Raw genomic sequence first — 13,551 nt, 5'->3', positions numbered from 1 at the left:
GAAAGGATGCGAGGTCCAGAGTTGGTCCTAAACTACTCCACGACAGTGGGCTCTGAACTTCACCTCCCGTTCGCACCGCTGTGAAGTATTACACTCGAGAGAGAAGGCTGTTCTGGAAACAGCTGCCAAGCGGAACAGAGAACTCCGTGTGCCGCTCTGCAGCAGGGTTTATGGGAGGTGAAGTCCACGGGCGTAAAAGAGCCCACCTGAATAGATTCTGATATCGGCGGCGGGCACAACAGGGCGGGCTATTATACATTATGTAACACGTAAAACAAGCCGGCTATGTTGCTGCTGCCAAAATTCACAACAAAGGTGGCTGCCAGGAGTCCACACTAAGTCATCTTAACATTTCCACGAGCGAGCCTCCAGGTAGTTGCACAAGTTTTAGGCATTAGACAAAGCCGACCATTCAGAAGCAAAGCGGCTGCGCTTACTGATCACAAGCCCGATCTTCTGAAGCCTACTTTCCTCCCACAGTGTGTGCGCTCTTACCAACCGGTCCACACGCCCCACATTACCCAGGGTCCCAGGGGGCCAGAAACCAGATGTGTGCAGCGCAATCGACGCGCGTTTCGTAGCGCATATCAAGATCAAGTATTGACAAGCCTCCTTCATACTTGGCACCAGTAAAAACATACGGCTGCAATTATATTCGCCCTGTAGGCTGATGTGGAAAGCGTCACTTGTGCCAGCGTTTTAACAGGAACGCGCCAGGATCCGAACACTCCTCAAATTACACAAATAAAACGGCTCTATACTCGACCGCTTTCATAACTCCCGACTTGTACAGGACATAAAAGAAACATTCGTAAACAACCAAGATTACAATCTGCCACATCAATGTTTTATTTGAAACGTTTTTATAAAACAAACACAACTTTTCTTTATAAAAACTAATTTCTATTTAAAAAAAAAAAAAAAAGAAAAAAGAAAAAAAAAAAACCCTAAATAACTTAAACCATTCCTGTTCACATAACACTTGGCTCTCTGTTCTGGGCTTGGCATCGACCTCATCGGGAACAAGTCGAATTTGCCCTGGAAAAGGCACTCCTGAACACAATGCCTGAACGCGGAATCAATTCTGGTCATTATTAACAGTAAAAATAAGAAAAAATGTTTTTTTTTTTTGTTTTTTTTTTTTAAGACAGGTGACCTCCTTCCGAGATTAATGCTCCCCTAAATCCTCTGAAGTTTGTGTAGCGCAGTCTCTTTCTGGGCTCGCTGGATTCCTATTGTTCCCCCAAGAGAATTAGAATTAGACGGGTCTTGCTTGGAAATGGCTGTGCTGGGTTCCCGGCTTGTTTTGGCTTTCCCCCCCCCCCCTCTCCTCCGCGGTACGCCCGGGTCTGCCTGGTCTCCCGTCGGTCGGGACGCGGTCGAACCCGCGCCGCGGTCAGCCCACGGTCACGAAGCGGCCGGCCTTGCCGCTCTGAGCGGCCGCCACGCGCCGGTCTTTCAGGATGCGGAACCGCTCGTTCAGCGTCATGGCGGTCTGGAGAGGGAGGGAGGGGGGGAGAGAGAGAGGAGAGGGGGGAGAGAGAGAAAGAGAGAGAGGACAGGAGAGAGAGGGGGAGAGAGGAGAGAGAGGGAGATAGAGAGAAAGAGGAGAGGAGAGGAGAGGAGAGGGGGGACAGAGAAAGAGAGAGGGGAGAGAGAAAGAGAGAGAGGACAGGAGAGAGAGAGGGGGAGAGAGGAGAGAGAGAGGAGAGGGGGAGAGAGAGGACAGGAGAGGTGGGAGAGAGGGGGAGAGAGAGAGAGAGAGAGAGAGAGAGAGAGAGAGAGAAGAAAAGCACATTCCTTCAACATCCCAGGGTAATATACATTCTAGAATATTCTAGAATTCTCTAAAATAAAATACACACAAGTCATTCTAGAAAAATGAGTGTGAGGAGTCTGGGTGAGGCTCTTCAGAGTATTCTCTGCTGCTAAAGCAGAAAAGGAAAACCCACTTGTGGTGAGTACGTGTCTGCAACGTAAGCGTGCCGATGCTGTCGACACAAATTCACATTCTCACACGCATGAGCAGACTGACAGATACACAGAAAGAACCAAATTTCCAGCTTTGAATGTAGGAGTCAAGCAGTAGGCCAAAGGACAAGTCATCAAGTGTAAGAAGAAATAGTTCAATCCAGGCAGGGAGAATGGTACAGTCCTAGAGAATGAATGCACAGGCAGTGAGAATGGTACAGTCCTAGAGCATGAACGCACAGGCAGGGAGAATGGTACAGTCCTAGAGCATGAACGCACAGGCAGGGAGAATGGTACGGTCCTAGAGCAGAGGGGAGTCACCTGTTTGCCCACGCTGTTGATGTCAAACTGCAGGGGCACCCCTTTGGGCGGCGGCTTCCTTTCCTCCTCTTCCTGCTTCACGGCCAGTGGGGGCGTAACGGGCGGGTGCAGCGTCCAGGCTCGGGGGGGCCTGAAGAGAACAAGAGGGAGGGACACCAACATTAGGGGGCTTCCTGCATACCAGCCGAGCATCAATTCTACCTGCACCTTGGCACTTCGTTTTTCCCCTCAGAATCTAGAGCAACTGGTTATATAACAGCAGCCTGCACTTGAAACAGCAAGGCTACAGGACTTAACCTGGACATTACACAGCTGTCTTCCTTTGGTCCGTTAATGTGTGTGCATGCATGTGTGTGAACAAACAAGGCCCCTTCATCTCGTAGGTCTCGATGCCTGTACCTCAGCAGTGGCATTTATATGACAAACTGCAGTGCTTCTGGTGTTTGCTTAATATGCCAAAATGCACTTTTATAAATGCATTTCTACTCAAGTGTAGTATAATGGCAAAGAAGCTGGACTTGTAACCTAAAGGTCACAGGTTCAATTCTTGGGTAGGACATTGCTGTTGAACCCTTGAGCAAGGTACTTAACCTGAATTGCTTCACTATATATCCAGCTGTATAAATGGATGCAATGTAAATAATATGTAAAAGCTCTGGATAAGAGTGTCTGCTAAATGCCTGTAATGTCATGTAATGTAATGTAATATAAATCTCTTTGGCTAAAAGCGTCTGCTGAATAGATAAATTGTGCATGGGCTCACTCTGGCTGTGTCCTCGCGGTCGGATTGTCAATGGAAACGGTCAGGATTCCGCTGCTTGTTGTCGAAGTGCGCCACCTAGGGGAGGGGAGAGGAACACAGCTGCCACGCACGTTTGCTATAAGGTTGGCCCCCACACAAAGAAGGCCGTTGGGCTGAGCAGTATGGGAGACCGCTGAATTAGCCATGGCAGGTGCTGGCCGAATTAGAGAATGTCCCCTCCCAGGTAGCCGCCACCCCCCGAGCGTTCAGGGCCAGACTTACGGGCGTGTCCGGTGTGCTGCCGGGGGTGGCGCTGGGCTGTTCACTTGGGCCTGGACCTGTGGCGTGGACAGACGAATGGGAAAGGGCCATTTTTAGATGTTCTAGAAGTAGGACGCATTCAAGCCTGTACCTACTCAAATTTACGACCTCCGCACATCCAGGTGTAGAGTGCAAGGGGGAAAGGAAAGATGGACTGTACCTTGAGGCCCCTGCGGAAGAGAAAAGTTGCTTGTCGAGCTTCCTTCTGGATCTGCTGAATGGGGGGCGCATTCCTACACAGAAAACATGGGTTGGAGAGAGAGGTGCCGATTGAGAAGATGGCCGCTTGGTGGACATGGAAGTGGACATGGAAGTGCATTCAAAGGACATGGAAGTGCCTTCACTGAATAAAAATGCAACTCATCATTATACAGTACAGGTCAGAAGTACTAGGCCACCTGTAGTTTAAATAAAAAACTTTAGGTAAAGAAGAATTTGGTTAATATATGCACATTTATTGAATAACAAACTGGAGTACAAATATTATTTTTTCAATTTCTACCTGCAAAAACACAAAAAGTTAACTTTTACTTGAAAATAGTCTACGACTCTCCTCGAAATAGTCTTCTTTGGCTTCAATTAAAATGCAATTATTGGAAGTCTATCCAATCATTTTGCAAAGTGGGAGGTGGAGGGATAATTAAATTGAGTGAAATCTTATATACCATAAAGTTTTTAAAACCCCAGTAGACTAATACATTTATCATGTAATGCAAGTAAAATAGGCACTAAAGTTGCAAACAAATATGCCACAGGAAAAGCCCTTAGGCTTAGAAGTGTGGGGCCAGGTAAACACCGTGACACAATGGTTATCCCCACTGAGAAATTGCAAAGAAGCTTAAGATTTCCAGGTTCAGTACACACCCAGAAGGTTCCAGTTGATGGGCAATAATGTTAACAGGAGAAGACTAGGAAGATCAAGAAGGAGAAGTCAAATATCTTGTGTTGCCTACTGCCTAGTCAGCAAAACTGTTGTAAAACTGCACCAGAACTACAGGAAGAACTCAATGCAGCCAGGCAGAAACCAGTTCCTCTGACTACAGTGAAACAGCAACTACGATCTGATGGTATCTAATCGTTTTATTTAATAATAGGTTTAGGCATTTTAACGTTAGCTAGCTTGCTAACGGTACCTGCCGTCACTGACAGATTCGACAGCAAGTGTAACATTAGCTAGGCGTGCGGCACTGAGATGAGGCATACAAATATGAGTTGTGATTGGGTCCTGTAGGTACCAGTTGCATGGGAACTGCTGTTATAGTGATGGTACTTCGGTACCCCACCCTACCTGAGACGCTCCATCATTTGGATAGGGAAGCAACAGCTCAAGATTTTTAGCATAACCAGTCTGACTGGTCCCAGCAAGGTCTAGCCAGCCATGAATTTGACTGGAGTCGCCACCAACAACTGAAGCCCCAACGACCCAATTTATAACTCCACAGAAGAACAAATTGACCACTGCTTTGTTGGCAAAGCACATCCTATGCAATTTGGCAGACTTATCTCACATCACCATCAACCCAGTCAGGTTCATGGTACCGGAACATTGCAAGCCTCACCAGAGAGGGGAGGTGGGGGGTAATCCATCCCTTTTTAGTGGGTGTGAGGAGGGGAAGGGGGGGGGGGGGGGGGGGGGGAGGGATGTCCTATTCTCAGCATTATAGCCAAAACAAACAGTTGGAGACCAGAAAGTTTCAAGACATTCTGAGGGCTCTTAAGGCTCTACGCATTTGAAAAGCAAATAACCAATCACAATGCGCTACACATGCACAGTGCTCCCCCCTCCCTGCCTCTTCATGGAAACCAGGAAAATGTGACAAACAACAGATGTATTACAGGCATTTCAGCAGGCGCTGTTAACCACAGCGACTTACACAACTTTTACATAACATTTGCATTGCTTACATTTACACATGTCAGAAATGTCAATCGGTTTTTAGGGAATGGAAAGGGGTGAAAAACAAAGTGCTGAAAATGAGAAGAAATCTCTTTCCTCTGAGCTAATAGGCCAAAAACACAGAAATAACGTTGAGAAAAGGCAAAAAAGTAACCACTGCCTCCTCGCAATAGCAATACTTTGTACAAAGGAGGTTACTTAAACATAGGGCTGGGCGATATCTCTAAAAATGATATGATGCTAGCACTAAATACCCCCCCCAACACTGAACTACATCCTTTGGTACAAAAATTAAAGGTGCACTAAGAAATATTTTAGAACAAATATAAATAGACACTTAAAAATGATTCATTTTCTTTAATATGGTTTGGAACATGAAGGTTACACTCACCTGAGATGAAGATTTAAATTATTTTGTAGGCTTAGGGGGACCCATTTTATTCTACATAAAGCCGGTCGTCTCATGTGCCAGATAATTCACCATCAGGGCAAATCAGGTAAATGACTTTCTAATTTATAGTTCAGCTGTTCACCAGTTGAGGACTGCACGCCGTGCCACCAGTGGCAGTAATATTGTTCAAACTCACAAACGGTCAGAAATAACCTACTTTCACATTCAATTAACGGCTTATTTATGAGGAACAAAGGCACATATAGGAAACATCGAACACAATACATTGACAAAATCCTCTTGTTGCACAGGCCATGTATTTTCCTTGGATCTGTTTTTCGTTAGACACGTGGTAGAACAGTAAAACTAGAGCTTGAATACCAGGGCTGGGAAATGTGCATTGATCAGTCATAAAAAGTGCCACTGTTTTGTTTTGTTTTGTGTGAAAAGTCTGGTGTCAGTAGCCTATGAAGCAGCACATTTGAGCTTGCCCAATAGCTTGCCCAATGAGACCCAAGTGCCATTATGGCAGCTATATATCGCAGAGATGAACTGGCTTCGCGTCAAGTACTTTCCTCGCATTCTAGGACAATGATCGCTGGCCAAGAATTCAAAGTGGCGATGTAGGTCCACAACACTCGATTGCACTGTCCTATCGCCTAAGGCCTATTTAAACACAAAAAGGAGTCATCGGTGTGGGCACAACAGCTTTTGCCCTGCATTTAAAAATCAGTCACAGCAATCAGAGCAGTGTTGGCAGCTGTGTGCGAGCCCGCCAGCAGAGGGCAGCGTGTGGCCGTCACTCACTGTCTGTGCAGCTGGACGGGTCTGTGCGCGGCTGCGTTCTGGCCCCTCTGTGCTCCTGCTAGTCTGTGCTGCCGCCGCTGTATGTCTGTCTGTGTGGGCTGCGCTGGCCTCCTCTGCATAAGAGGCCGTGGTTTCTGGAAGAGGGGGCAAGAAGCGACAGAGTAAGAAAGAGAGGGGGAGGGCAAGGAAAAGGGAGAATGGTGGGAGTGAGGAAGACATCAGAAATGAATGAATGAGTGAATTTATTTTGCCTCCTACAGGAGCCTGTTTTGCATGTACAGAGTCTCACATATTCACATACAAACATTCATAGAAAAAAGCACATTTAGAAATAGCCGTCACTGCACAGTGGATTTCCTTTTTAAATAATCAAAAATAAAATGACAGGTGACTATATGAATGAGGAAGAAGTGAAAGACTGATCTCACATCTTTGTCAAACAGGTCATACACATAGTGCCACAAGGTTTTCAAGCTGACAAGTGACGGTATCATACTAGTAAATATATAAAGTAACAGCTTCCCATACATTTCTCATAGTGTAAGTATTTTAAAAAATGGAGACAAGCACAGCTGATTTGTCAATGAACTAACTCATCTGATGGTCTGAATGTAGCCTATATGCTAAAGGTCATAACAAGGTAAATATGTTATTTCATGTATTTTCATTGCTTCTGTACCTGAGTTACAGTGGGCCGGTTCAATGGGCTGATTCCCTTCCATAGAGCGGCTGACCGACGGGCTGCCAGACCTGTAATGACCCCCTGACCCCGTCGACGACCCACTACAGGCAGCATCCTTCGGCCACGGCCACCCAGTCTCGCTACACCCCCACCTAAAAATGAGGCCAAGGTATAAGCGGTCTACCTAACAGAACAAAATGCATATACGCGTTTTAGCTCTTGCATTAAAGGTGCAGGTAGGTATCCTCTCCCAGAAGCATATTTCAAAAGACTCCACGAAATTTTCTGAGCAAAGAGTAATTATTTGACGTGAGGTTTTCGTGTACATCATGCTCTTTTTCCACATAAGAGTATTGCACAATTTGCCAATACCTCTTTGTGACGGGCCACTAGCCCACGATCCAACCCTCCTTCCCTGTGAGAAACGGCCATTCACGAGTGTCTTGCGATTTCCCGTGCCAGACCTCTGTGTATGCTGCTCTCTTCTGTTCAAACGTATTATGTCATCTGAAAAAAATTGCAATGCAGCGTAAAGGCAGGCGCGGCTGTCAGGACTACATTAGCTTGTTGAATTTGCGGTGTGATTTTAGCGGTTACCTTTCGGGAAAAAAACACAATTTGGCTGATGTCTGCGTACCCACGCGAAGTTACACCCAAACTTCGCCAGTTAGCCAACACGGTATATGTGGACGTAAATGAACGCAAACATATGTGGAGCTGCTTGCATCAAGACACGAGCTAGCAACTGCATTAATCAGTATTATAATACTTATAGCTGGCTACCTACCTATAGAGGAGACAATGGTTATCTAACGATGTTAGTTACCCGTAGTCCTCTGAAGCTGTGTTTTACACAGTGCGAACTGCGAGGTGCTATTATTACAGAGAGCAACCCAACAGAACACTCCGTGCACCGTGCGGCCTTACCTAAGGACATGTCGATTTTATCGAGTCCCTCAGCGCTTTCCCCCCCACCAAGGTCTTTCCTTAATCCTGGTCCACCACCAGATTTGAAGTCGATATTGCTCATGTTTTCTATGTTAGTCTTGTTGGTGAATTTCAGAGGCAAAATAATCCTAGCGCAGCGTTCACTCCATTCACTGGTTAACCACCATATACTACCAATGTTATACGCACGCGTGCGCTGTGACTCCAATTGAGTGGATTGTGGGATGCGTAGTTTTATTCAAAGATTTTCATATAATGTTTAGTTTCATATTATTTTATTGTTCAAACGTTTATAGACATTATTATTATTATTATTATTATTATTATTATTATTATTATTATTATCAGTTAACTTCATTTCATTTAAGAGAAAGATCAGCTCAAGATTTTTAGGTATTAATAGAATGTTAGGCCATAATATGGCTCACAGCCGATATAATTCATTTCTTGTCAAAGTAGTGTGTAATTCATCTCATGGGGCTTTAAATGAAGTCTATAAGAATATCAGGGCAAGAAATTAACTTTTTTGAGAACCAGTCTGTGTGACTATTGGATGAAGCCCTATACAAAATGAAGATTGATTGATTCAAGTGTGTGCTACTGTATGTTGCTTCCTTTGCATTTTATAGTAAAATGGATCACCTGTTGATCTATCAGTTTGCTGAAAATATCTATTGACTTAATTTAATTGAGTAGGACACTGTCATTTAAGCAAATCTTCAATGGGGTCAATACATTACATCTTATTTTTTAATATGACATTTAACAAAGACCCTTATCACGAGTGAATTGCACAGCTTATATTACTTGCATTTCTTTGCATGCAATATTAATACTACTGGATATTTACTGAAGCAATTCAGGGTGAGTGCCTTGCTCAAGGGTACAATGGCAGTGCCCCCAACTAGGAACTGAGACTACAACCTTGGAGTTGCAAGCCCAGTTCCCTAAGCATAATGTCTACATTGTATCAGTGTCATTGTATTAGTTGACAATGTCTCATTGCTGACCCCAAAGTCATCTTCACTACTGTTACTCAACTCCTTTAAGCAAGGAAGCCTGGCAGGAATGCTCCAATGAAGCAATTAATAATACTTTGAAGAAATAAGTAGACTTTCTTTCATTACAAAAACTCTTTCTGGGCAATGGGAAACTGGCTGAAAGCTAAGCGTTGTTTTGAAGGCACCGTAGTTTCCAGCTCTTACCATATGAATTGTTTGTTAAAAATAAATAATATCACCGCATGACCACATATTGAACAAGGAAACAATGCTTACCTGCACAGTATGACCACTGTTTTAATTTAGTGGATGCACTCATCTTTTTGATTAAGTGATCAATACACATCTGACAGTATTGGCAGTAAGAGTATTTTGACGACATAGATAAAGATGCTGTAGGCAGGAGTGGGATGATCTAGCCAATATTGTACGACAATATAATTATGAATGTTTTTGGATTTCGTAGTGAGGATATCTGGGTTTGATTTATTTATTTATTTATTTGTTAACCAGGTATATTGAAATAGGTATATTGTGAAGAAATTTGCAAACAGCGAAGCTTATTATTATTATTATTTTCACACACAAAAAAAAAAAAAAAAAAAAAAACTGCATATTGTGATACTTCTATGGTGGATCTGACTGTTTTTGTGCACAAAAGGTTCCATTTAGCTCATCATATCTCATATCTCAATAACACTCCACCAAAGGTCTTGCTAAATGAAGGGATTCAACTCAATTTGAATAATAAAAGAACACGCAAAATTTGACAAAAAATAAATCTGAAAACAAAAACTTTTTATCCACATTTGGCAGACAGGTGCTCTACTTCAACCCCAGTGTTTTTCCTTTTACCTCCACAGATTAGTTAATTTATTTTTGATTCAGCACCCCCTACCCACACTCACTCGAAACTAAATTGACAATTTACCTAAAATGGATTAATCATTCCTTGTGCACCCCCCACCATCTCTGATATTGTGCTTAGATCCCCAATCCATACTTAATTTCTCCCTCACTCCTTTTGCAAATGGGATTTTGCAGCCCTTCCAGGGGAAGTCCTGCTGGCCACAGAAAAAAAAACAGCTGCCTTGTTTTCTCACAACATGTTGTTCCTGGGGAATCCAAGGTACCCCCTCCCTACAAAAAGCATCTACCCACTTTCAACTGTTGGTCTGGAACCATTTAAAAACATGGAATTTGGGGGATAGTGCAGGTGCATCTGTTTATGAATGAAATAATAATAAAAAACGTTTATAGTTTTATCACTGTTAACAAAGTAACATATGGATATCTCTTATTATAAGCAATATATCATATTTCAAGGAGCAAGATCCATAAAAACTAAAATCTTTCCAAAAGAATATTACAGTACAGCAATTGTAAAACTAACGTGGAAGAGGCCATACATCATCCCTTGTTGAGAAGGGTCTGGCTACAGCACGCTGGGGAACAACAGGAGGACCTACACACTGGGGCTGGAAGCATGTGACCTCCATCACATTGAACAAAACTCACACAACCCAAACTACTAGGAAACAAGTTCTCTAAAGTAAACAAACCACAACTCAAAGTTTTATTTCTTTTAATTTTATTAGTTTAAATGGCCGAATATTACATAGCCTACGGTATTTGTGTCGTGGAAATCACATGTAAAGTCAAAAAGGAAGAGAGACTATATCTTCATGTTAATCACACAGAATAACTTCTTTAATATATTTTATCAAATAGCAGATAACAGTTCAAAACATTCTCACAGGATCCTTTGAAGTTATCTCAGCTAGGCTGAGATTCTGCTGGCTTGTATACTTTGGGCAAACAACCTTTGCTTATGAAGATATAATCTGAGGCGATCTGTTGTACTTTTCCATCCTTTTTTCTTACTGGTCTTTTCTCACACACACAGGATGAGGGAGTGGGGAGTACATTATTTCCTTTCTCTTAAGGCCGAAGTCCTTCTTGTAAATGAAGAGTCAGAAGACTTCAGTTAGATAGATGCTTCCTCCCCCTCTCACCTCAAGCTACCTTGAGCAACCACTTTCTGCCAGCAAGCACAAAAACACCTTGCAAAAACATATTGACAGAATACAAAGTTTGATTAAACACAAATACAAAGTACATTTTATATTTTTCTCTCACAATTCTTCCACTGGTGTCCCACCTCTATTATTATTATTATTATTATTCCACTGTGTCCCACCTCCAAAACAGTGAAGAGGGCCAATATTCAGAGGCATGTGGATGCTCATGTGAAAAATGCACTGCATTTGAAAGGTATGCATCTGTTAAATCCACATGTCCATTTCAAATGACACCAACGAGAAAGCCTAAAATGTACAAGATTGTTAATCAAAAGTTATATCTGGGTGGATAAATAATTTTGATTTATATTTGGAAGGTTAAACTGTTTATTAAATCTGTTTTTTATTAATTTTTATCTTCATATTTTGCTTCCTACTCTTCCTTTGCTTTCATTTCATTTTTGTTGGAAGTAAGGCAATCATTTTCAGTTAAATCTGAGGCAATGTGTCTATGAAGTTGACAATGGATGCTGGTTCTGAACTGGTAATTGGACGGAGTGTGGCACAGTGGGTAAGGAACTGCGCTTGTAACCGAAAGGTCGCAGGTTCGATTCCCGGGTAAGGACACTGCCGTTGTACCCTTAAGCAAGGTACTTAACCTGCATTGCTTCAGTATATATCCAGCTGTATAAATGGATACAATGTAAAGTGCTATGTAAAAAGTTGTGTAAGTCGCTCTGGATAAGAGCGTCTGCTAAATGCCTGTAATGTAATGTAATGTAATGTAATGTTCTTGTGACAGGATCTTGTATAAACACAAAATTATCATAGAATAAATTAATGCCAAGAGGTACTGGCTATTGACAATACTCTTGTCAGAGTAGATACCTCCCCCACTCCCAGAAAAAATAAAAAACCCTATGGGCCCCACCGCAACTGCACCCCATCCATCTTCCCCTGCCCTCTCCTTCACCACTGTCTCTGCCCATCTCCTCACCAATGTCTTTATGGCCTACTGACAATGTAAAAAATGAGCTTATATTGATCACCAGGTACAAAGTCTTCATTTTTTACTTTCCTTATACTGATAGTATGCATGTAAATGTAATGAGTTTTTGTGTTTTTACATTACATTACATTTAGCAGACACTCATATCGAGAGTGCCTTACTTAATTTTTTATATAGCATTTACACTATAGCATGTACATTGCATGCATTTATATAGCTGGATATATACTGAAGTAATGCAGGTTAAGTGCTCAATGGTACAATGGCAGTGTCCACCCTGGGAATTGAAACTGTGATACAGCTGCTGTATACAGATGTGCACTTTTGAATCGGTGCAATGCTGCAAAGGCAAGGGGAGACTTTTCACAGTGCTGGATCTTTTCTTCCTCACCTGAGGGATGCAACATTCTGTTGTGGGGATGAAGTTAGAAACACCTGTGATAGGTGAACATACAGTACAGATGAAAATTTTGGCTACCTGTTATTCCTTAGGTAGAGAACAATTCAGTTAATTTATGTGCATTTATTGAATAACAAAATAGAGAACAAACTTTTTAAATTTCTAAAAACAATAACACAAAAACTGAGTTTTACTTAAAAATAATCTTAGACACAACTGTCCTCAAAATAGCGTCCTTTGGCTTTCATTACAAGTAAACAAATTATTGGAGGTGGAGGGGTAGGAGCGAGGTGAAGGGATAGTTAAATTGACTGAAATCTTATCTATCTTAAGTTTTTTTAAAACCACTGGTAGCCTAACATCATTGGGCTGTACTGTAAGGAAAATAGGCACTAACGTTGCATGAAATATGGCAAAGAAGGAGATTGGCTTAGATGTGTGGAGGCAAGTAAACATATTGTGGCAAGGTTATTCTCTGTGTAACATTGCAAAGAGGCTTAATATTTCCAGCTGCAGTGTTCAGTACACACTCAGAAGGGTCTCGCTGATGGGGAGTAATGTTAACAGAAGAAGACTGGGAAGAGCAAGAGGCAGAAGGCAAATATCCTGTGTTCTCAAGCAAAAGACTCTATCACAAAACTGTACCAAAACCACAGGAAGAACTCAATGCCACTAGAAAGAAACCAGTTTCCCTGAATACAGTGAAATGGCAACTATGATCTGCTGGTCTAAAGGGAAGCGCATCTGCATTTTCCCAATCTTGCTTGACCCACGGTCTTTTCTTCTAGACACACACACACACACACTGCATTGTATAATTTCACTACACTGCCTTTGCATTTTACCTGGTAACCTCATAATTACCCCTGGAATAATGGACTAATATGCTATCTGATCCTGGCTACCTGACAACCGTGTCATAGACATAGACCATGCTACCAATTTTTGATGATTTCTTTCTGTACTGTCAAGTCTGTGTTTAGTCTCTGTCCAATATATGCCTGGTGTGCCCTGCACTATATGTACTATGTGTGCAGAAT

The 13,551-nt window shown here is 42.5% G+C and overlaps 1 protein-coding gene across 1 annotated transcript; it reads right to left on the bottom strand.

Annotated features, from left to right (window-relative positions):
- Nucleotides 1–886: 886 nt before the first annotated feature.
- LOC118228972 (UAP56-interacting factor-like) lies at nucleotides 887–8,270 on the bottom strand. The gene is made up of 9 exons (XM_035420567.1): nucleotides 8,060–8,270; nucleotides 7,505–7,639; nucleotides 7,130–7,284; nucleotides 6,451–6,584; nucleotides 3,516–3,588; nucleotides 3,317–3,372; nucleotides 3,056–3,130; nucleotides 2,293–2,422; nucleotides 887–1,495 (listed from the first exon to the last, which is right to left on the bottom strand). The coding sequence occupies exons 1-9, from the start codon at nucleotides 8,160–8,162 to the stop codon at nucleotides 1,397–1,399; spliced, it is 960 nt and encodes a 319-aa protein (XP_035276458.1). The 5' UTR covers nucleotides 8,163–8,270; the 3' UTR covers nucleotides 887–1,396.
- Between the last annotated feature and the right edge of the window lie 5,281 nt (nucleotides 8,271–13,551).

Source organism: Anguilla anguilla, chromosome 6 (assembly GCF_013347855.1).
Source record: "Anguilla anguilla isolate fAngAng1 chromosome 6, fAngAng1.pri, whole genome shotgun sequence".
NCBI classification, from domain to species: domain Eukaryota; kingdom Metazoa; phylum Chordata; class Actinopteri; order Anguilliformes; family Anguillidae; genus Anguilla; species Anguilla anguilla.
The sequence above is the reverse complement of the archived record's forward strand: the minus strand, read 5'-3'. Positions and strand labels throughout refer to the sequence as shown.

Bases quoted from the DNA above. Each gene is read 5' to 3' on its own strand.
- LOC118228972 (XM_035420567.1), bottom strand. From the start codon at position 8,162: ATGAGCAATATCGACTTCAAATCTGGTGGTGGACCAGGATTAAGGAAA. The intron at 3,131-3,316 runs GTAAGTCTGGCC...CCCCTCCCCTAG, and splicing joins GCAGCACACCGGACACGCCC to GTGGCGCACTTCGACAACAA. The intron at 2,423-3,055 runs GTGAGCCCATGC...TGTTCTCTTCAG, and splicing joins ACCGCGAGGACACAGCCAGA to GCCCCCCCGAGCCTGGACGC.